Source organism: Leiobunum rupestre, chromosome 6 (genome assembly GCF_980474605.1).
Source record: "Leiobunum rupestre chromosome 6, qqLeiRupe1.1.hap1, whole genome shotgun sequence".
NCBI lineage: Eukaryota > Metazoa > Arthropoda > Arachnida > Opiliones > Sclerosomatidae > Leiobunum > Leiobunum rupestre.
Window position 1 is genome coordinate 42,387,676 of NC_143389.1, and position 22,098 is coordinate 42,409,773.

Here is a 22,098-nt window from a genome sequence, read left to right on the forward strand (position 1 = left end):
CAAATTGAAAATGGGGGGTGGTTATATGTGGTTCCGTAAGTTGCTGTAGCAATCGTACAGCAAGATCCAGAGTAATGCTCATTGTGGTTTGATAAATTCCATAAAATTTTGATTTTTACATTATGATTTGAAATGGCATCATTCATACAAGAATACTATTGGGTAATTACTGATTTTTGTATTCGTTTTTTAGTTTTTATTAGGAAATGCTTCCATACTGAAATATATCACCAAAGTAGTTTTCAAAATGCGAAGTGTTTGATATTTGACAAATACCTAAGAGAGTGCTATTCGCCCAGCCCATATTAGCGTAAATTAATTTCTAGGAACCTTGCGCCCAGCCCTAGTTCGACCACGACGTCATAACCACGTTTATTTTTGAATTTTCCCCAATTTCGAATGCTTTTTCACGATTGGTTCATTTATTAACAAAAACTTATTCTCGATTGGTTGGCTAAGCATCCTCTTCAATCATGTGACTTTTCTTATAATCTCGTGACTTCTTCTGCTTAAAGGGAAAGTTCAATCTCGTGACTTTTTCCGTTCAAAGTGGTCGGCGTTTTGTTATGGCTTTAAAACGTGATATTTAACACATGTCATCTGTTTAAATGTTTCAGTAGCTTAATTTGAATATTTAGTCTAAATTAGGGAAAAGTATCAAATTGAAAATGGGGGGTGGTTATATGTGGTTCCGTAAGTTGCTGTAGCAATCGTACAGCAAGATCCAGAGTAATGCTCATTGTGGTTTGATAAATTCCATAAAATTTTGATTTTTACATTATGATTTGAAATGGCATCATTCATACAAGAATACTATTGGGTAATTACTGATTTTTGTATTCGTTTTTTAGTTTTTATTAGGAAATGCTTCCATACTGAAATATATCACCAAAGTAGTTCATGTTATGTGTGTTATTATGTTTGCTGTAGTATTATTCTTGTCTTTATTATTGATCTTGCTTTTGGTTTATATCTATCTTTCTATTTAAGTTGACAACATTATGTACTACAGTAATGACAAAGTTAATGCATGTTTAATTTGCAGGTTGTAATTTTAATTATTGTGGCAGTTCTTGGTTTGTCAGCAATAGCTGTATGGGCAATTCAACATTGTAGGTAGGACATTTTTAATTATTCTGCATGCTATTACTTTAAACCACATAATAAATCAAATAGAAAAAAAAACAACATATTACGCTTGAATGATTGCTTATTCCAAGACCTGTTTAAAGTGATTAACATTTTAATTTTATTTAACTTGAATAATTTTAAAAACAGTTTTAAAAATTTGATTTGATGCTTCAAACATTGTGTTTCTTCATCAGTCTTTTTGACTCCAGTCTATGGCACTTAATGGCCATTGGGCAAACTCTGGCTAGTTATTGATTTATTCCTACATGTACAAGTCTAGACTTGTAGTTGCTGTATAGAGGGAATAAATAACTTTCACTTGTTTCTCTGGAAAGAAAGCCATCAGATTATGGCTACAGTGCTTATTTAAAATTCATAGAATAATAGTGCTCTAGAATGGTGTGGCTAGCCATTCTAAGCATTAAGTGGCTGAACTTGAATGCTGTTTGCCTGATTCTGCTGCTAACTTTACCTGTTTTCAATGGGTTTAAATTAAAGCCCTCTTAGCTAGGCTTCTGTGTTCAGTGTAAGATGCTTAGGTTACTTGAATGTGCTATGCAAGATTTTAAACCCAAGAAAAGTGGGTAAGCTTATTAAGTTCTAAAATTTAGTCCATGATTTAGTTAGCAATTATGAAAAACCGGTATAACTCGTAGACTTATATTTTTTTTATAGTCAATAATGCGAAGTGTGATAGGAATATTAATTTTACTTCTTTATTTAAAAAAAATTCAAATAGGTTTGAAATAGGTGTGTTGTGATCACAAATTTAATTATTCGTACATTTCATAATAACTATAATGATTTAACATCATACATAATTTTGAAGATTACACTTTGATAATGAACAATGTTAGTTTTTGGATAAGGTCTATGGACTTTCCCACGGGTATATGAACCATTACATAATCACAAGTCTAAAAATACCTTTGTTTCGTAATATCAGTATTCTGTTATTGATTTTTTTTTACTGGTATGTAATAACTGTTATTCTATGCTAAAACATTGTTATTTTACAATGCTATATACGCTGCATTGTGAATTCTAACAGCGTATAGAATAATGTATCTTTTTCTTCAAAATCAATAATCCTATACAGTTAATATTGAAAATCTATAAATAATTTGGTTAGACTTAATACCTTTTATTTTCATTTTGGAAGAAAAAAATCTCGATATGAGTATTCCGCTTTGGAGGAAGAGTCTTTGTTAACTGATCGTTTGGAATTGGATAGGAAGCATCAAAGAGACGCAATTAGAAGTACGTTTTTTTTTGCGAGAATAATCATAGTGCCTGCATGCTTGGTGCTGTCGTAACTTCAAATTGTTTTCTGTTAGGTTTGGCAATGATTAATTGTCAGTATTACCTCCGAGGTTCGACTAGATATGTTTTAATGTCTCAGTTAAATGAATTGGGTAGGTAATTTTATAATCAATACCAATTACAAAGATGTTTAATGAATCATTATTTTATATAATAGGAAGTAGAGTAGAGAGACATTGGTTTTTAGTAAGAGATGGAACAACCAAAACAGAGAGACTAATGTCTTTAACGAATGTGATTTTCAAATCCTGCCCCTTCAAAGTGTCCAATTCCACCCAAAAAGCTCTTCTTGAGTTGTTCAAGACGCTACAACATCCTTATGTCTATCCAGTTTTAGACTTTGATTTTAAAATGCTTTCTGATCAGCTATTTGCCATTGTGGTGATGCCATTCAATGATAAAGGCAGCTTGAAGGATCTCATATATCATGTTAGATTTTTATTATTGCACTAGATTTATTGGCGCTGTATGTTTGATTTTACCATATTACAGAGCAATTGCCAAGATGATTGGCAAGAAAAATATGGCTATCACGGAGAAGGTTTAGAATTGAAACAGATTCAAAGACTTGGAAGGCAAATTTTAGAAGGATTATTATATTTGCAAGAAAAGGGATACCCTCCATTTGGTCACCTACATTCGGGAAATGTTATTATTCAGAATGGAGTTGCCAGAATCACCGCTTTAGAGAACCCACTATTAGGCCACTGTCCAAAAATTTGGAATGTTGCTCAGAAACGTTTGAGAGAAAATAAGGATGGTTTAGATTCCATTTCATTTGGTATATTGTAAACTTTTTTTTATAACTGACTATACTATTTGACATTAATGGAATGGCTTTTAGGCCATTTATTATTTGAAATGTCCGCTGGTTACGAATTAAGTAGATCACATCCCAGTGAAAAGAATTATCAAGACATAGTTCATCTTCCTCAAATAATTCAGGTTCTTAAGTACATTTTTGAACAAGAAACCCAGAGATATCCATCCATTCAAGAAGTAATAAAAGTCATGAACTTTGATATTTTACGCAAGTGGCTGAAAATATTATATTGTTTCCTAGATTTCTTGCCTGGAATTCTTCCGAAACATAGATCTAAGGGAACTTAGACTATCCTCTACTATGCCTGTCTTCCATAACAAATTGAGCCCAGCTTCCAAAGCTTTGCTGAAAGATATTAGAAAGCAGATAAAACCAAAAAAGTAAGTACATTGGTTTTTTTATGGATGGCAATGTAATTTTCTTTTCTTTATTATTAGAACCAGTAAAAGGTCTCAGTCTGCATCTGCCATCGAGACCGCTTCCATCAGTAGCAGAGATTCTACAGACAGCAGGTATTAACAATTTTTTTAAAACTCTGTACTTTTTTTTATATATTTTTTGATGAAATAAAGGAGTGTTCGGAGCAAGCGGCGGACTTTGTCTGGATCTCAGACACTCTCCACATTGTCAGACCTCTATTCCTCTTTGCCATCTGAAGATTTAATAGGTCTTCGAAGTGAGAGAGGAACTACATTAGAGCCTCTTCCAGAAAGCCCTCCATTTGCCCAAACTGCAGGGGCTTATCAAACTCTTGGTAGTAACAATGGGAGAGACTTTACATTAGCTGCTGGATCTTCCCAAACTATGGCTAGTCTCAGCAATACCAGTGGATCCACAGAATACTATACCCCGCCTGATACTCCAATCCTAACTACGGTGGATGAAACCGAGGACCCCTACCCTATTCCTCTATCTCAACGAGAAAGACTTCTCGCCGAAATCAGAGAAAGGTGGAAGTCCAAGAAAATGGGGGATATGGACCCTTTGGATGTGTAAAGAAACGCTGGTAAGAATTTGGTTAACTTTATGTTCAAATATTGACGCAGGGTCTTGTGTGATACAAATTGTTTGTCAAGTACTCAAGAACAAATGTTATTGTTTTACAAAAAAATTTCAGAAATCTGAACATTACAAAAATCACGTATATTTTTACATTTGTTAGATTGTTCTAATTTGTTAGTTTTGTTTTTAAATTTGTTTTACAAATCTTAATTTAATAACAAATAATTTTTACGAAACTGTAAGCTTATGTAGGTCTTTTAAAAAATTCACATGGCAAAATAGTGACCATGCAGGAATTGAGCAATTAAATTTAGGCTTATTCGCAATTTGACTGTAGGTAAGACTTGTTAGATACAGGGTTTTTGAAACAAAATTTAATCAATTTTTCCCTGAACTTTTTATAGAAATTTTTATATAATGCACTTTCTATGAGGAGTTTATACTCATTTCAATGAAATACACATTTTTTATAGTATGCCTTTTTTAGGTTTTTGGTCATGGTATGTCTTAATATTTTTTTATTTTATGATTTCATAAAACACTCATTTAGCTTAAAATAAATTTTTTATTTCGGAGGCAGTTAAAAACATTTAAAAATAACCCATCATTATTCACTCGAAGTATCAACACTGATCTTAAATTTTCTTGACCTATTATTGGTCACTTTCCATGTAAATGATCAATTTATACATTTCCTTCTCTCACAACTCACACATGCCTTCTTCACCGAAACTGTGCATTCCAATCATGAAAATTATTTTTTGAAAAGTTTTTGTTTCATTGGTTGAACTTAAGTACAAATCCTGCCCCTTTTCTCACTAGGCCTAGTCATAGTTTTCATTTTTAAAAAGAAGCAGGGTTTTGTAGTTTTTATACCTAGTAATTATTATTAACACTATTTTAACAACCTATACAGTAGTAGCCCAAGTTCAAAGTAATGATCAAATAGTATAAAGATTCTTAAAATTAGGGAAAATAGTTATCGTAAGCACAAAAGTTAGAGGTATTTAATAGCTAGTAATATTCGTTAACATTTTGAATTAAAGATAATGGAAAGAGTAAAAGGTTTTTTATAAGCGAGGGAAAAAATTAAAATCCTGTGCCTCCAAAAATTTTAATGTCCTCACTTTTTTCTGCCAATATACATAAAAATATCTTTAATATTCTATAATTGCTTTAGTAATGTATACCAAATATACATAAAGCTAAATGAAAACAGTCCCTTTTTAGAGAAAAAAGAATGCCATAAAAATGTATTTTTAAATAAGAATGGTTTGAAAATAAAGGTGTTACGAGGACTGAATAATATTGTTACACATAATTGAATGTCTACAACTTCAAAATGTTTTATTTTACACTTGGGATATTTCCTTCCGCAAGATTTAGCAAGGTTATTTAAATGTCAAGACACCAGCCTCTTGAGGAATGGATTAAAGGTAAAATCTACGAATAATAGGGTGGTCTAAATCCTTGTTCTCCTTGTCCATGTGGAAGGCCACCCATTGGTCTTGGCGGCATAGCTCCATGCGCTTGAGGTGGTCTTGCTTGATTGCCACTCCAATAGTGTGAATCAGCGGGCATGATTAGGCCTCTATCACTATTGTCGGTGAATACCTCGCCATGCCGTAATGTAGATGCTGGGAAACGTTGAGGTCTAGGCAAAGGGTGAGGTCTAATTTGTGGAGGAGGGGGATTATAGTTTGGAGGTGGTGGTGGATGATGACCTGGAGGTGGTCCAGAGAACATAGGCGGGGGATTAGGCAAATGCGTAGAGGAGGGCTGACTGAAATTCTGTTGTCCCATCGGTGGATTGGGATTGTGTATGGGTGGTTGCGAATAAGGCGGTGGCGCAGGGTAATGATGGGAAGGAGGAAGTTGTTGATAAGGATGTTGACCTTGAGGCATTGGTCCCTGAGGGTGTTGGCCTTGAGGCATTTGTCCTTGAGGTGGTGGTGGAGGTTGGGATTGATGAGGAGAATGCGCAGTGTAGGGTGACAAGTGAGGAGGGGGTGGTGGATGACCCGGATGCACTCCAATATGAGGGCTTGAAGAACTGTCATCTTGAATTGGTACAGTTATCAAGTTTGATCTTGTACTAACAACTGGAATAGGGCTGGGATATTGCGGATGCCCTGGAGGATTTGGAGATGGGTAAGTCCTTTGTTGTTGCGAAGTTGGAGTTTGAGCTATCAGGGGCGCCCCTCCTGTGCTTACAGGAACCATTTGTTGAATAGGCAATGGGTGATGTTGAGGTGGCAACATAGCTGTTGACCTCTGTTCTTGATTAATCACTAAAACTCCAGTTCCTGCACCGGGAATATCCCTATAATCAGTTATATGGTGCATGTGTGACATAGTGTGAGATGCTGCTGAAGTGTGAACTTGTTGCATATGAGGAGGTGGGGTGTGCGAAGACTGAGAGACTACTGCCTGAGGTGGCAAAGATTGACTTGAATCTGAAGAATGGACCAAGTGATTTCTAGGGTCTCTTATGTTGACAATGTGAGTAGTTTGATGTCCTGGTAAAATCTGAGTGGGTAGCGAAAGGGTTGTTGTAGTTGTAGATGATGTTGTAGAGCTAGTAGTAGTAGTAGGTTGTCTTAGATGTCTGTGGTTTATGTGAGCCTGAAACAAGAAAAATATGCCCATGAAATTTCCTTAAAACTTTCTTATTTCTGTATTAAATACCTGTAAGTCTCTTTGGCTTAAATATGTTCGTTTGCAACCACCCACTGAGTGTCTAGCACCACCAAAAGTACAGGTAAACACTGTACCTAGCGCACTTTGTTCTACTCTAGTAACTTTATCTTTACATCTATACAAAGGGGAGAAAATTAGACTTTGTTACTCTACTCAACTCTCTGAAGTTAAAGAAATATACCTGGGACAGGTTTTTCCACATTTTTTTGCACATTCTAAACAAAACACATGTTTACAAGGTATCTGAAATAAAAACAGCAATGGTTGAAAATCTTGTATAGCTTTTCTATTGGGTTCATCTTTTACCATTCTTCCATATATCAGAATAGGAAAAGAACATTTTTCACAACAATGAATCATGGGATTCACAACTTTTTCTCCAATTAAGTTAACTTTGTGGCCCCATTTTAATTTTTTGTTCTGATGTAAAGGCTCTGGTGGTCCTCTCTCTAATGTGGTGAAAGTTGGTGTTTCTAATTTTGATATATCGTCATCAATATCAACTAAAACAAATTTCTTGTTAATCTAAGATGAACAACTCATTTCGAAAACAAAAGGATGATTAGTTTACAAGTTTTTTCAGAGGATAAGCCAATGCCCAAATCTATTTCTTCCGTGGGATTTTCTGCCATATCTTCTTCATCTTCAAGAATCGCCGCTGCCACAGACTTCCTTGGAGTTGATTTACGACCTCTACCTCTGGACCGTCCACGGCCTCTTCCTTTACCCTTCAGTTTTAAGGATATATTTTTCCTAACTGGTGATTTTGTAGCATTTGAATTGTCCAATTCAAGTTCATCTACATTACAAATATGACCAGCAAGGGTTATCAAAGTCAATAAAAATTTGACAGTTACATTTAACTTAAAGAACAAATTGAGTTTTTTTAAAAGATAGTTAAAATTTTTAAACGAAAGTTGGGGTTGAAGAAAAAAAAACATTTCCAATCCTTATTAAAGAAAATTAAAGTAGTTTACCATTCAAGTCAGAATTATCCGCCATTTTGCCGATTATGCAAATTTTGCGGCTTCTGCCTCATCTAGGCAGTTTTCCCCCTGCCAGAGGGAAAAGAGTCAAAAGAGAAACAGGTATAAGTAGAAATATCAGTTTAAAATTGATTTCAATTCCAAAATACTATGAAATATATTGTTTAAAAAAAATCTTGTTTTAAACCGTTTATTCCCCTATATGTAAAAAATAGCTGGGTGTTTTATTAAATTCTTTGGATTTTACTTTAGCACCCCCATTTTTGATTATGTCACACCCCATTCGGTTACATTGGCGCGAAAATTTGTTGCGTTAAACTGCTGATCTTTTGATCGAGCTGTCATTTTAACAAGGCTTGGGTAACAATGGCTTTAAGAGAAACAAAATTAGTTTCGTGTGGAGAATCTGTTAAAGTTTGGGATTTATCAAATTTTTCTCTACTTCACGAATTTACCCCACCTGGATTATCTTCAGATTTCATATGTACTACATGGAATAAAGATGATATCCTTTGAATAATTTAATAAGTTTTCAGATGAAATAAGCAATACCTACCATTATTTTTCCTTATACATTTTTCACGTAATAAACTTGTAAGTGTCCCCTCTCTTAGCTCCAAGCTAATATTCAGCGAATTTCAACAAGAAAAGATCTTTAACTCTGAAGTCATTATAGGTGTTAGTATTAATATTCGTAACTGTAATTCAAAGTACTTCAAATTAAATCCTGTACTTTTACAGCCAAAGATCTCCAGTGCCAGTTACGATCTTGGGAATTCCAGGTACCTTGTTTTTGGTACAAATGGTGGTGAAGTTCTATACTGGGATACTCACCACTCAAAAATAGAGAAGACATTTTGTGTATGTTCACATTTAGTGTCCTTTGGTTACAAATATGCACAATGTAAAACTCTGTCCATTTTTTAGAGCAAAGACAGTGAGATAACCAGTGTAACTTTTGGAATGATCAACCAGTTAGCTTTTGGAACATTAAATGGGGAAATTTATATTTATAATCTGAGAAATCACGTTGCAACTGGTCCAATGAAAGGCGACAATACTGAAGTAATACTTTCTTTTAAGGAATCCAATCAAGAAATTTAACCATTATAATTTCATTTTGATTTTGTAGTATATAAGAAGCTTAGATTTTAGGAAAGGGAAGCTAGTATCTGCCTCTGATGATGGCAGTATAAACCTTTGGGATGCAAATACCAATAAACTATTACAAGGCTATGAAAACTGTCATCAAGCACCGGCTATGTCTGTAAAATTTCTGGTACCAAACATATTCACCGCTGTTAGTGTTGGACTTGACAAGAAAATCCATTTTTTTGATTTCCGAACAAAAAAGTTTGTTATAAGTTGATCTGTTGCTATTATATTATTAAACTTTTGATGTATACAATTTTTTACTATTAGAATTGTGAAAAGTTTTTCGTGTGACCAGCCATTGCGCGCAGTAGATATAATTTCTGATGGAATCTCTATATTGGCTGGAAGCAGCAAGGGCTATATCAATTGTTACACTTTGAAATCCTCCAATGTCTGTGCGAGTTTTCAAGCTCATGAGGGTCCAGTCAAATATCTAGCCACGAATAAGATAGTCAACAGTTCTGCTAAGGTGATTACCATCTTAAAAAATGGTCTTTCAGTTTTTTTTTTAAATATTCCTGTATTTTATAGTCAAAACCATTAGCACCTCTTAATGACAATAAACTTCGCTCAGTAGAAAATCATAAGCCCAAGGAAACTGGTAGAACCATTAAAGTACTTTCGTCGCGAAAGGAGGAGATTTCTGGGAAGTTTGGTATGTAATGCAGAGATTATAAGGTCCTTTTTTTTATTTAAAAGCTCATTTGGAATTTTTTGTTCAGAATCTTCCAGTGACAATTACAGCTCTTCCACCAGTTCCTCCTCTTACGAAGTTCCTCTGATCATACAATTGAAAGAGCCGGCTTCTCCAGAGCAGTATCCTGTATCACCAGATTCTGAAAGTTTAGCTGAAAGCCCAATGGTTGATATTCCTCCAATAAATGAACCTCAGAAGGACAATCCAGTAGAGGATTTAATAAATTACTTAGCTGCAAATACTATTGTTGAAAGCCAGCTCTCTGAAAGACAAGTGACTAACAAACCAGTAGAGGATAAATATAAGTCTGTTAAAGAGACACAAGAAGTTGAAATGAGTATCATTATCGCACACGTAACCGAATCTATTAAAGAAGCAAAAATAGAAATGCACATGGACCAAATGCATCTCTTCACGCAAATGATGAAACAGTTTATTGATATCAAGGTATTTAGATCCTTACGTAATAGCTATTAAAGTTTTAAAACAATATTTTTAACTACTCTCTAGGAAGAAGTTAGAGAACTAAGAGAAAGATGTCAAGCCAATAAAGACACTGAGGAAGAGCTCTTAAGATTACGAGAGGAAAATAGGAAGTTAAAATCAGCGTACTAGAGTAAGGTTCCATATGGGAAAATTGTTTTTAAATTTATATTGTTTAGAGTGGTTTTTAATCCACAAAATTAAACTTGTAAATAAAAAGTTTCAGTTCATTATTTAATTTCAAATATTTACAAAACATCTAGTATTTAAAGGTAAAAAGCTCTTATGAGGGATTTTGTTTCATTCCTTTGATCATTTTAATAAGCTTTTTAGATCCATAGCGAAGTGACTTTGAAATTCCTGAGTAAAATACAGTGAAATTTAGACATTAAAAGTGTCTAAATTCCATTTGCTACTCGTACCAGCTGTTAGGAATCCTTTTAAGCTCTGAGACCAGCTGGATCTCCACACAATATCACTTACGGCTGTAGAAAGATAAAGGTATAAATGACCCAGTTTTAGCTATTAAGGACTATTCTACAACATACCCGTTTGGACAAGTTTCCCACAGTCTAATTCGCAAGAAATTGCATTTAAAATGTCTTCCATATCCCTCTGTTTAGAATCGTTACACCATCTCTTCATTAGACAGTGTTGTATCGATCGTGGCAATAGATTTAAGTGGTGTAACCGAAAACTATTACTAACATCTTGCTAAAATTATAGATAATCACTAAAACTATTTTGATCGTGCAATTGATTAAAAATAATACCTCAATCTTTTGGGTATTGGTATTCCAATGTAAGCCAATTATTGAGTTTAATAATGGTTTGTATACTTCTCTAAATTGCCCAATTTGAGAGTCTACAATTTTTTTTACTTTGTTTTTATCCTCTCCAACTATCATACGGAAATCACCTGGTATAAGAAAATTTTCCAATTATTTTTTATATTGTTAATATTCAATTTTCATGGTATACCAGAATAAGATAATCCAGTAATACAATAAAACAGATCTTGCTCAGAGAATACTTCAGGTAGACATAGTAGGGATGTGTGGATGGCACTGTTTAAATTTATTGCCAATGCATTGTTGAGATCGAGAGATTGACTTGATCTGACTACTTGGACGGGTTTATGTAGCCTTCCACTTAAATATAGTGAGTCCCAATCTAGTAAATCTAATATGAATTGTTTGGTGCTGATGACCCCGTATTTTATTAGCTGTTCTTTGGAAAATATACTTAAAATAATGAAATATTTAAGTAGTATATAAATTAAAGTTTATTTACGCCTGTGTCAAATGGGATTAATGTATTGTAATAAACTCCAGCTCCATAGTTTTGTTGAATTTTTGTGACTAGTTTTGGTCCTCCATACTTCAGGAAGGAATAATGGGATTTATTTTGTTTTATATTCATTTGATGCCAAGACAGGGCATCGTCAACCACAAATACAAAATCTATCATGTTGTCCTGTAATGCAAATGTTTAATTTTATTTATTTTTTCCAGTTTTAGGTGAAATTTAAGGCTAGATATGTGGTAGTTAGAGCTAAATGTTAATTACGAGGAGTCAGACTTTTGCCTTTTTGGCTACAAAATTAGGGTTTTTTTTTAAGAAAATCTGGTATTTTCTTTGAAGTATTTTTTATATTAAGTCAATTAAACAATTTTGGTTTTACCCCAATTTTCTCTGGAATTTTGTAAAATGTCTGAGCCCTTGGTTAAATATATTTACTTATTTTTAGTTTTTTGCCACTATATCATGATTAAATTCTAATAGTTGTCAGTTTTAACACACCAAAATTTACAAATGCGTAATTTCGTTACTAATGTCATTCAATGTTTTGATTATTTTACCACCTACGTAAATAATTCAAATACTTTTGACCTGCCTCCAAGGTGGGTAAGCAAAATTTTGCAGGGACTTAATGTAAAAAACTTTGTCAGTAGTGTAGTTCTGGACAGCGAAAGGCCAGCGAATAATTTTACGGTTAATGTGTAGAGCAGACGAATTTTATAGTTGCTCTACACAGTAAGCCTTGGCTATACGTAATTTCTAAATACTTTAACCTAAAAATTGGTGTTTTTAAACAAATTTATCTCACTTTCACATTATTTTGACCATCTTGTAAGAAAACTCCCGATCCATAGGCGAATCCATAATTAATATTTCCTGGTAATGTCGATAAAACCTTATCGTAAATATGTTTCCCTTTACTTAGCACACGAGAAGTCGCCATCTTAAACTAAAAAAAATATTACGAATGTAGCGCCATTAACGCCGGGTTTAAATTTTTAATAATTATGTGACAAAATACGCGAATAGGTAAAATCAGGGTCCTAGTTAAAATAGTTCTATTTATAAAGTAACGTAGTTTTCTTGTTTTAATGTTGCTCTAACGTCACAGTCTCTTACTTTGACAAGTCTACGAGCGTGCGGTAAAGTCGCGAGGAATTTTGGATTTGCTCGTGCGAAGAATATACTAAAATAAAGCTGGACCTTGTGATGTAAGAGCAACATTTTAACAAGTTGGGAAAGACCATTTTTTATTTTATAAAATCAACTATTCGCGACCGAAACGAGTCTAGTGTGGTGTAACGGCGGTAGCTTCTCCGAGATATTGTAAATAGTGTATATTTTTAAGAGAGTTCACTGGACCCGGACCTCTCCGCCGATCTATTTTTTCGACGAGTCCCGGACTCTTACCTCTTTCTTCGCCCCCCCCCCTCGTTTAAATTTGTATGTTCCTTAATCTCTCTTTATGCCGGGAGTAGTGGCGTACTCCTGTAATTCCAAGCGTCTGTGAGGCAGAGTTTGTGGATGACCGATTGAGGACGACGGGTGTCCTAACCCCTGTCCCCACGTATCCCTCCGTTGGCGTGGCCGTTACACATATCTCGCCCTGATTGGTGGACGAGCGGACTATATTTGTCCCACACGTTACAATCACGAAAAAAAAATATATCTTTATTCCTCCATATTATATTTGAAATAAATGGCACCTAACCCGGCAAAGCCTAGAAATTTTTTATTGTAATTATAAAAGAGACAGTCAGTAATCGAAGTACAGCATCAAAGTTTACATATTTTCATATATAATCGTGATCGGGTAAATTAAAATGCTCGAAAATATTATCACAATTAATTTAACCATTAAAGTCTTCATCCAAACCCATAGAGCTTAGATTTTTGTTTTCTACCTTATTCATTTTAATAAAGAAAAATTTTGGTCTTCAATGGCACTGTTACAATTACTGTGCCTAATGGAATACAGAGCAAGACTATTAATTACCCCTGTAGCACATGAAGTCGTTTTAGGGCCGGGGTACGGTCGAAAAGTCGGCATTATAGTCGACGACCAAATGCCGACCTAAAAACGTCCGAACGTTTTTCGACCCTAAAACCGTAAATCCTTTTTTGGGACTCTTTATGGTCGGTATGCCGACCATTATCCGACTTAAAATAGACCTTACATTTAATTATTACCCCTGTAGCACAAAGAGTCGATTTAAGGTCGTGATTTGCCAATTAATCGATCAAAACTGTGAAACTTTGGCGATTTAATAAAACAAATGGAAATATTTTTAAAATAACTTCCATTCTGTATTATATTTTTTCGAAAAATATTATATATTCCATCTGATTATGTTTCCTTATTAAAAATCTCTCAGCTCAAGTAGGTTACATTCGTATAGCTAAGATATTATTAATGAAGATTTATCCGTTACTTTTATTAAGCCCCAAGTAACTCTAGAACTATACTCTAGATTCAAGAACTTTCCGATTGACGGAAATAAACTCATTGTTTCACTACCGTTCATAGGACTTGACCAAGTACATACATGTGTATAGCTATTTATATAGCTATATTTACGGTTTTATTTGGTCATTTTCAGTCACTTAAAATATCAAAAAGTAAGTCGTTTCGACGTAATGGTACAGTACATTCTAAGTCGGGATGACGTCGTTTCGGAGTCGGTTCTTAGGTCTATTAAAAGGCGGTAAAGAGTCGACGTTTTGTAGGCGGCCGACCCTTTTACCCCTAGGACATTTCGACCCTAAATCCAAAGGTCGGCCGACCGTCGACCGACTTTAGTGTTTAGTACCTTTTGCCGACGTCGGCCCGACTCTAATTTGCTACAGGGGTATGGACTAAAAACTTCCATACTTCGTTAATCTTAGACTAACGAAGTATGGAAATTATTCCCCACACGGGCCACACCTGTTTAAGTTAAAAGAGGTTTTTCCCTGGTAGGCCCAAGTTTTCAAAATTTTTCATTTTTCATAGGCCTCACAGATAAGTAGATAGGAGAGCTCTAGCTCCTTTGGGAGTCCGACTAATATTCGGAGAGCTGAAATAGTGGCGGTCAGTATACACTATACAGATGCCTCAAAGAGAAAAATAATTCAACTTTTTATTTAATTCTCGAAATTTTCCCTCTTTTTACACAGCTATAGCGATATAATTTGAGGGAGTCCCGTGGACTCTTTACCCCCTTCTAAAGACATTTTTTTAGGAGTCGCGTGATTTTTTTCAGGGGTTTTTGACGTGTGGACTGCCGCTATTTACAAGTCTATGATCATTGATCAAGCGTCTGCTACAGATAAATTAACGTAGCGAGTGCCCACCCTGAAATCAAATCCTGGTTACGGTGCTGCTAGAGGGGTCAATTTTTCCGATGCCCATCGGTGTTTTTGTTGTTTTCTCTGAGCACGCGGTTGGAAAGCACGTTGGTAAGGCTCATCGATGGTATCTTTTTTTAAAAAATGCGTACATTAACTAAAATTTCGTTAGTACCATCTGTCACTTATAGTTGTCGCTGTTATTTGATGGCATCAGAGCCCGAACGGATTGCGGATACTCCGTGAAAAATCCAATCCGTACGGTTACGGTTAAGTAATCCTTAGCAATGGACAAATTGGTCGGTTGTGGATTTTACATCTTAAAATTTTACGGATTGGATTTTGCTTGGATTAATCAGATCCTAAACGGATTTAGATTTTCAAACCCCAATCCGTCCGTGATCCGTACACTTCGGATCCAATCCGTCCGCGGCCCTTTCTCTTGTGATATATTCCGTAAGCGTTCAAACCGTAAGAAATTTAATCTGAACCGTCCGATCTGACAATTAATATAATACAGTTTGTGAAAAAATCCAATCCGTAGGATACGGATGAATGTATCCGAATAATTGGACGGAGTAGTCGGTTACGGTTTTTCACCTCTTTAAAATTAACAGATTGGATTTTGATTGGATTAATCCGACCCTGGACGGTTTCGGGTTTTCCAAATTCAATCCGTCCGTGGTCCGTTCACTTCGGATGTAACCGTAAGCGTTTTATGCGTTGTAAATATAATTCGAACAGTCTAATCCGAAGATAAAAACGCTTTTATTTGTAGGAATACGGACTAATATATCCTAATAAATGGATTGCTTGGTTAGTTACGGATTTTGACATCTTACTCGTTATACGAATGGGATTTTTCGGTATGAATCTGAACTTGAATGGATTTAATTAATTAGCGGAGTGTAGACTGAATTTGTTCCTTTTCGAATAGTCAATGATTCACGATACTCTGCATTAGTCCTGAACGTGAGATATCGCTATAATTTAGAGCCACCGAGGGTGGTTTTGGTATGGTGATAATGGCAGTGCTTCCCGGGTTAAAATTATAGCCGAGGAATTTGGAGAGTCTTTGGAGCGGTGTTGATATCAATTTATTCTTTTTACGTCTGAGATGCATCCCTGTTTGCTCTTCAGATGGTGTTTGACTCAACTTAGCTTAGAAATGTCGATGTGATCCTATTTTTCAAGAGAAAAAATCGCGACCTTTGAGAATTTTGCGTAAAAACCATTGTTCGCCGGTGATGTTACTGGAAAAACATAGTGTTCTTCAGGGTTTACGGGAGAAAGCATCGAGGCAAGCATGATTTAAGACTGAAAACTTCGTGGTCATCATAGTTTACGATATAATACTATTTGTTCATAGAGCCTAACGAGATATAATAATCCCGGTCACCGTATTTTACACGAGAAAACATCATGATAATTGCGGGTTACGAGATATATCACTGTGGTAACTGCAGTTTAAGAAATAAATGTCGTGGATATCGCTGTTTTCGATAGAAAACTAAGTGGTTATTATGGATAATGAAAGGAAAGATCGTTGTCATCGAGGTTTATAAAAGAAAATATTGTGGTCATCGTGGTTTAAAACATAAAATTTCGTTGTCACTATCATTTAGGAGAAAATACATAGTGGTAATCGTGGTTAACGTGATAGTATGTCATGGTCATCGTGGTTTACGATAGAACCCTCAAGGTCATCGTGGTTTACGATATTCTGTAACATATATACAAGAGTACAACTCGTGGCTTGCCTATTTCATGAGATAGCCTTATACGAAAGAAAACATCATGGTGTTCCGTCTAGGGTCAATACGCGCGACTAGGGTTCCTGATCCTATGAAGGTTCGAAATTGGGCCGATTTTGGTACCCCATTTTCGTAACCTGAGGAAACGTTTTGTGCAATTCTGAATAAAAATGATAAAGTTTGGATGTCTCGAGGGAGTGGGGGTTCAATTCAAAAGTGTTGGAGGTCAAAATGACACTGCGTCGAGAGTCTACAATCGTAGAAACGTGCCAATGTGCAGAACTGTGTTCACGAGAGAAAATACCATGAGTTCTTACTCTACTTAGAAGTCACGGCAGATGGCCCCTGTTGTTGGAGTTGCTACTCAGAATTTCCTTTTCCCCCTTCGCCCTGGATCCCACGGAGTTTTCCCCGCTTCCTACGCTGATAAACCCTAGATGTATAATTTGAAGCCCTTATTTTAGGAGGTGACGTTTTGACTAATGTATAAAATGCCAATTTCACAAGATATGATTTTTAGTATATACAAACTTTTTGGTCTAAAGCCCCGTTCACACTACAAGTAAATGGGTTACTTAATTGTATCCAATTAATAGAGCGCCAGAACATTGTATTGTGTAACAGAAAAATTGAAACAATAGTTACAATTTTTTCTGATCACACTTCACAGTTTTCTTGAGTACAATAAGATGAATGATGCGTACGGTTAAGTGGCCAAATTACTTGTATAGTGTGAGCGGGGCTTAACGTACAAACAGGTGTTATTTCTATTTATTGTTGATAAAATGTGAATTTGCACACTCCATGTCAGGTTCGAATAAAGGGGGTCAAAAGGGGTAATTGTCGCCAAGCGCCATAAAACTAAAACGGGAGGGGGGGATACTTTTAATTTTAAATACAAATTCCGAAATTGAAAATAATTTTTTTTAACCCTTTTTTAAATTACGGAAATGTTTTTGAAGAGAGGTATTATTGAACGCGAGATATTTGTGGGCTGGCGGAGTGGTTAGCACTTTCGCCTCGCAGCAAGAGGAACCGGGTTCGATTCCAACTTATGGCACTGACAATTGTGAGTGAAAACTCGGAACAACTCCTTCCGCGTTGAGTTTGCCAATTCTCTCCTCGCTGGTTAAAGGGGTTTTCCCCCGAGCTTTTCGGTTTCCCCTTCTATAAAAACCTGTTGGGGTTAATGGTAATAGTGAGTGTAGGGAGCTGTTAGCTCACGTGGTATGAAGGGCTTGCCACCACCTTCCTACGCATTGTAACCCTGCCACCTGAATTAAAGGCTTTAAAAGTCGCTTGATGACTTAGGCCTAAGGTGGTGCCAAGGGTATTAGCCTAGCTGATTATTATTGTTTCGGCCGTGAGAGGCTGAGAGGGGAGCGCGAAATGTTGTTACTTTTTATCAAGTCGCATCGTCGCCATTTGTTTCTTTTTTTGGGTTATTGCAACATTCCCAGTAAACGACGTTGCCTCGAATAGGAGAGTTTCGTTAAAAGTCATTAATAATTTAGTTGATTACCGTTTGTCGTAATTTAGTAAGCTAACTGTAAATTATAATTCACAAAGCTTTCATTTTACTGTTAGGAAGTAGAGCCTTTATAAAGATCGAATTTTCGATTGTTGTTATTGTTTTTTGGCTATTTGCTAAATTTGTGATGGTCATTGCGATGAGTAATAACATGAGTATCATAATACCACTATGGTAAAATGTTTAAAGACATCCTTCCTTCACGGTAATGCAAAAAAGTTCCGAAATAGCGCTACTCGGTAGCGGCACTCAAGCAACTTCCTGGAATTTGACGTTCAATTTTGAATAACGCTATTTTAAAGCTTAATGCGTATTTAGCCGCTTTAACTTCACAGATGAAATATTAACTTCAATTATTATTATTTTTTGAAACTTATAGCTATTGTAATTAAAAAACAATTACTCTTAGTTACGAAGGGTAGGGAGAGTTCAAAAAAAGTATTTTTGGCGTTACGTAATTTGTGAACAGCCTCAAAGTGGGAAAAACAAAACCCAAGTATTTCAATTAGCTAGCATAAAACTGAGGTAATCCTGACCCTCTATGAATGCAAAAGGAATAGCAACATTTTTACTATTAAATGTTACCATTAACTAATGTGATGCGTAATATTAAGACTGAGGTGCATAATTGTGCGTTTGATTGGTTAACATGTTAATGTGAAAAGTACAAAGTAGGGTGGCTAGGGTAAAGTTACCCCCTTTAAAGTTGTTAATTCCTTCCGAGCCCCATGGGTGCATAATAGGGGTATTAGTGGTGCGTAATGAGTGTTAAACTGAAAAGTGAAAATCGTAAATCATAAGTTGTATTTAATGTAATACATTAGATTTAAACGTTTATCTCATCGTCAACGTATTCACAGATAAGCCTTCCTCTGTACACCTCGAATCCGTAGCCGCTTAATTTGTTGACACTTGAATCCGTTTAAGAAAATTCAATATGTGGAAGGATAAGTAAAAAGCGAAACTCTCCAATTCCTATTCATAGTCCACGGATGTATTAGATTTCTAAAACCCAAATCCGTTCAGTGACCGTCTGGGTTTCATTCAACCAAATCCAAACAGTAAATTGTAATCCGTAACTGACCAATCCATCCAATTATTCGGATATATTCATCCGTAATCCTACGGATTGGATTTTTTCCCAGGTTGGATTATTTTGATACTCGGATCGGAGAGTTCGGATTAAATTACTTACGGATGCAACGCATACGAATTGTATCCGACGTAAACAGTTCACGAACGGATTGAATCCGAACCAATTAGTGATCACAGACGGATTGGACTTTTAAAAACAACGATCCGTTCAGGCTCTAGTTGGCATCGATTTTAAAAAGGAACGTACAGTAGTTTCTGACGTCACGATGTTCATCGGTGAAATCATGGGGGACCAAAATTCCGTACAATTGACACTGACGTCACGATGGACATCAGAAAAACCGCAATCGGGTTTTTTCGACATCGATTTTTAACCACTGACGTCACGCTATTAGTTTTTCCTTATCGTTATTCATTAATTTGACTTTATAAATAATGATACTTGCTTTTTAATATAATTTTTGCATCGTTTGCTTATATTTCGATAATTTTATTTAAGAAAAAAAAAAGTTCTTATGACTTTATAATTTGTCTGTAGTAGACGCTATCTCGGAGAAATTATCGCCTTTACGGTACCTAGACTCATTTCGGTCGCGAACAGATATTCGAGTATAAAACAAAAAAAAACTAACCATTGAGTTGGGAATATAATCCTTCGAGAGCCAAAATTTGTATTTGATGGCTGGGGGCGCTTTCTTGAAATCAGGGGTACGTTCAGTAACAGTCAAGGGAAAAAAAACCGATGGTTTTATATTTTCAACCAATGAACTTTTTCGTCATTATGACGTCGTAGGTTGTTGAACGCTTTTATTCAATCATCGGTGTTTTTTAAAGTAGCGTTGAATTTATAGTAGTTTTACGTCAGTAATGACGTCAGTCATCGGAAAAACCCGCTCTTCCAGCCGATGACTTCAGTGAGCAACCGATGACCATCGTGACGTCAAAACCGGAAACGTTAAAAAGCGTACAGTAGGAAACCGATGTCAGCGATTACTAATCGGTGGGTTCATGGACAGTAAATTAAGAGGACAGGTTTTCGATAGCCTTCCACAGTGCATTTTATTTCTCCCCGCGTATCAATCAGCTCGAGAAACTCCGAGGGAGTCTTGCAAGGTCGTTTGTACCACGTGATCTTAAAATTTCAAAATGCCAATCTAACGCGGTTGATATTGTTACGTAATTTTTTGCGCTTTATATTTTAGTAATTTTTAATTTTGGTTTTTTAATTCAATAAAAACTATCAACTGATATTTAGTAAATCATATTTAATCAATAACAAGTTGGCAAGCCAAAATATACCTTTCCTCGGAAGCATTGTCCCTAGTGGTATTAATTTCTCGAGATGACCCCTTTAAGTTATATCTCCCCAATTCAGAGTTATTTACTAATAACGTAATCCCCATTCAATCCCGCCCGGTATAAAATTTTAATTTGAATTAAAATAATTGAGACGAAACAACCGAGATTAATTTATTCAGAATATTATAAATTAAGTAGTTACAACAGTGAGTTAGACGTACTAAAACAATGCACAATTGACTTTAACCCTATTTACGGTACGAGTTTAGCAGTTAAATATAATACGAAGCCAATTTTAATGAAAGAAATATCTACAGAGGGTATTTGTATTTTTGTCGCTTACGAAATACTTGCCGCATAGTTAACGCTCATTTTATTTCAACGTTCGCCCGATCAAGATACCGTAGATATCTGGTAGTGGACGACTCGTAGACTGTCGGAACCTGTTGACGTTGTGACACATACCGCATGAAAAAGACCAAAACCGTCCAATTTCCAATATCATATAATGACTCGCACACCCAGGATATCAATGACTGCATTAGGAATCGTAGATATCCAAATATCCACACCAACAAAAAACTTATTAACAAGAAGCGAAAAACTTACCATTCACAAAGCACAGAAAGCCACTTGACTAAACGTATATCAATAAATGACCGTAGAGGGAATAGTTAGGGTTCTTTATAAATAAACACAAACGAACCCAATTGATGAACTGCATTAAACATCTTAATCAGCCGAGAAAACGTTTAAAATAAATTACGACCGAGCTGAAAACCAGACCAACTCGATATGTTGTTAATAAATGAATTATTAAGCTTGAAAACCAATACGCTAAACCTAATAGATAAGAATATACGACTGAAAAAACTAAATAAATTACAAAAAACTAACGGGTTCTACCCTTTATCTTATCTGCTGACTGCGCTAAAACAAGATTTGACCATTAAATTTTTTGAAAATGCGACGTATACACTTTGAAGGTTCCGTCAAAAATTATCCTTTCCCAAACGTAAAGGTTCTCAAAACATTAATACACAAAAAAAAAAGTAAAAAGGTTCCTCCAAAAAATGAACCATTTTGCGGAAGAAGTAAATAATTTTAAAAGAATAAAAGATAAAACAAATATACAACCGCAAAAATAAAACGTCAAATAATAGAAGAAACAATCTTAAACTCCATTCATTAAAATAAAACGTCAAATAATAGAAGAAAAGAATCTTTAACTCCATTCATTAAAAAAACACTAAACAAAAGTATCAAATTGAAATAAATCAACTTATTATATTAAACAAGATTAAGTCTTTATAATTTTTTCGTAAAAAAACCACATTAGGCCTTCACAATTTCATTCGTAAAAAAATTCAAGACTTTGTTAACTATTATGCTTACAATGAGTGTCTTATTTGCAGTATAGCTTGAAGTTATCGTTGGTTCTGTGGTAGAGCGCTCGACTGCCTAACTGAACGGCCCGGGTTCGAAACCTG

The 22,098-nt window shown here is 35.3% G+C and overlaps 4 protein-coding genes across 5 annotated transcripts; 2 read left to right on the top strand and 2 right to left on the bottom strand.

Moving 5' to 3' along the window:
- The first annotated feature begins 508 nt into the window (after positions 1-508).
- Positions 509-4,858, top strand: Slob (Slowpoke binding protein). The gene is made up of 10 exons (XM_090179744.1): positions 509-820; positions 1,046-1,116; positions 2,294-2,391; positions 2,469-2,546; positions 2,612-2,883; positions 2,947-3,235; positions 3,299-3,453; positions 3,518-3,657; positions 3,715-3,789; positions 3,850-4,858. Exons 1-10 carry the CDS (start codon positions 791-793, stop codon positions 4,271-4,273), a joined length of 1,632 nt encoding a protein of 543 aa, XP_090035870.1. The 5' UTR covers positions 509-790; the 3' UTR covers positions 4,274-4,858.
- Positions 4,852-8,051, bottom strand: Hakai (E3 ubiquitin-protein ligase Hakai). Its single transcript, XM_090179742.1, has 6 exons — positions 7,957-8,051; positions 7,551-7,778; positions 7,286-7,482; positions 7,161-7,222; positions 6,968-7,094; positions 4,852-6,904 (listed from the first exon to the last, which is right to left on the bottom strand). Exons 1-6 carry the CDS (start codon positions 7,979-7,981, stop codon positions 5,723-5,725), a joined length of 1,821 nt encoding a protein of 606 aa, XP_090035868.1. The 5' UTR covers positions 7,982-8,051; the 3' UTR covers positions 4,852-5,722.
- A 166-nt stretch (positions 8,052-8,217) lies between these two features.
- On the top strand, positions 8,218-10,533 carry LOC149941028 (protein NEDD1-like). The gene is made up of 9 exons (XM_090179745.1): positions 8,218-8,470; positions 8,549-8,643; positions 8,707-8,826; positions 8,893-9,030; positions 9,098-9,318; positions 9,388-9,589; positions 9,652-9,775; positions 9,843-10,264; positions 10,328-10,533. Exons 1-9 carry the CDS (start codon positions 8,332-8,334, stop codon positions 10,430-10,432), a joined length of 1,566 nt encoding a protein of 521 aa, XP_090035871.1. The 5' UTR covers positions 8,218-8,331; the 3' UTR covers positions 10,433-10,533.
- On the bottom strand, positions 10,516-12,585 carry LOC149941029 (phosphatidate cytidylyltransferase, mitochondrial). 2 transcript variants are annotated; one of them, XM_090179746.1, is made up of 7 exons: positions 12,411-12,585; positions 11,594-11,776; positions 11,282-11,525; positions 11,074-11,219; positions 10,849-11,014; positions 10,723-10,785; positions 10,516-10,660 (listed from the first exon to the last, which is right to left on the bottom strand). In XM_090179746.1, the coding sequence occupies exons 1-7, from the start codon at positions 12,543-12,545 to the stop codon at positions 10,584-10,586; spliced, it is 1,014 nt and encodes a 337-aa protein (XP_090035872.1). In that variant the 5' UTR covers positions 12,546-12,585; the 3' UTR covers positions 10,516-10,583. The 2 variants fall into 2 exon arrangements, with proteins under 2 accessions (XP_090035872.1, XP_090035873.1); XM_090179747.1 differs by lacking the exon at positions 12,411-12,585 and adding an exon at positions 12,170-12,337.
- Between the last annotated feature and the right edge of the window lie 9,513 nt (positions 12,586-22,098).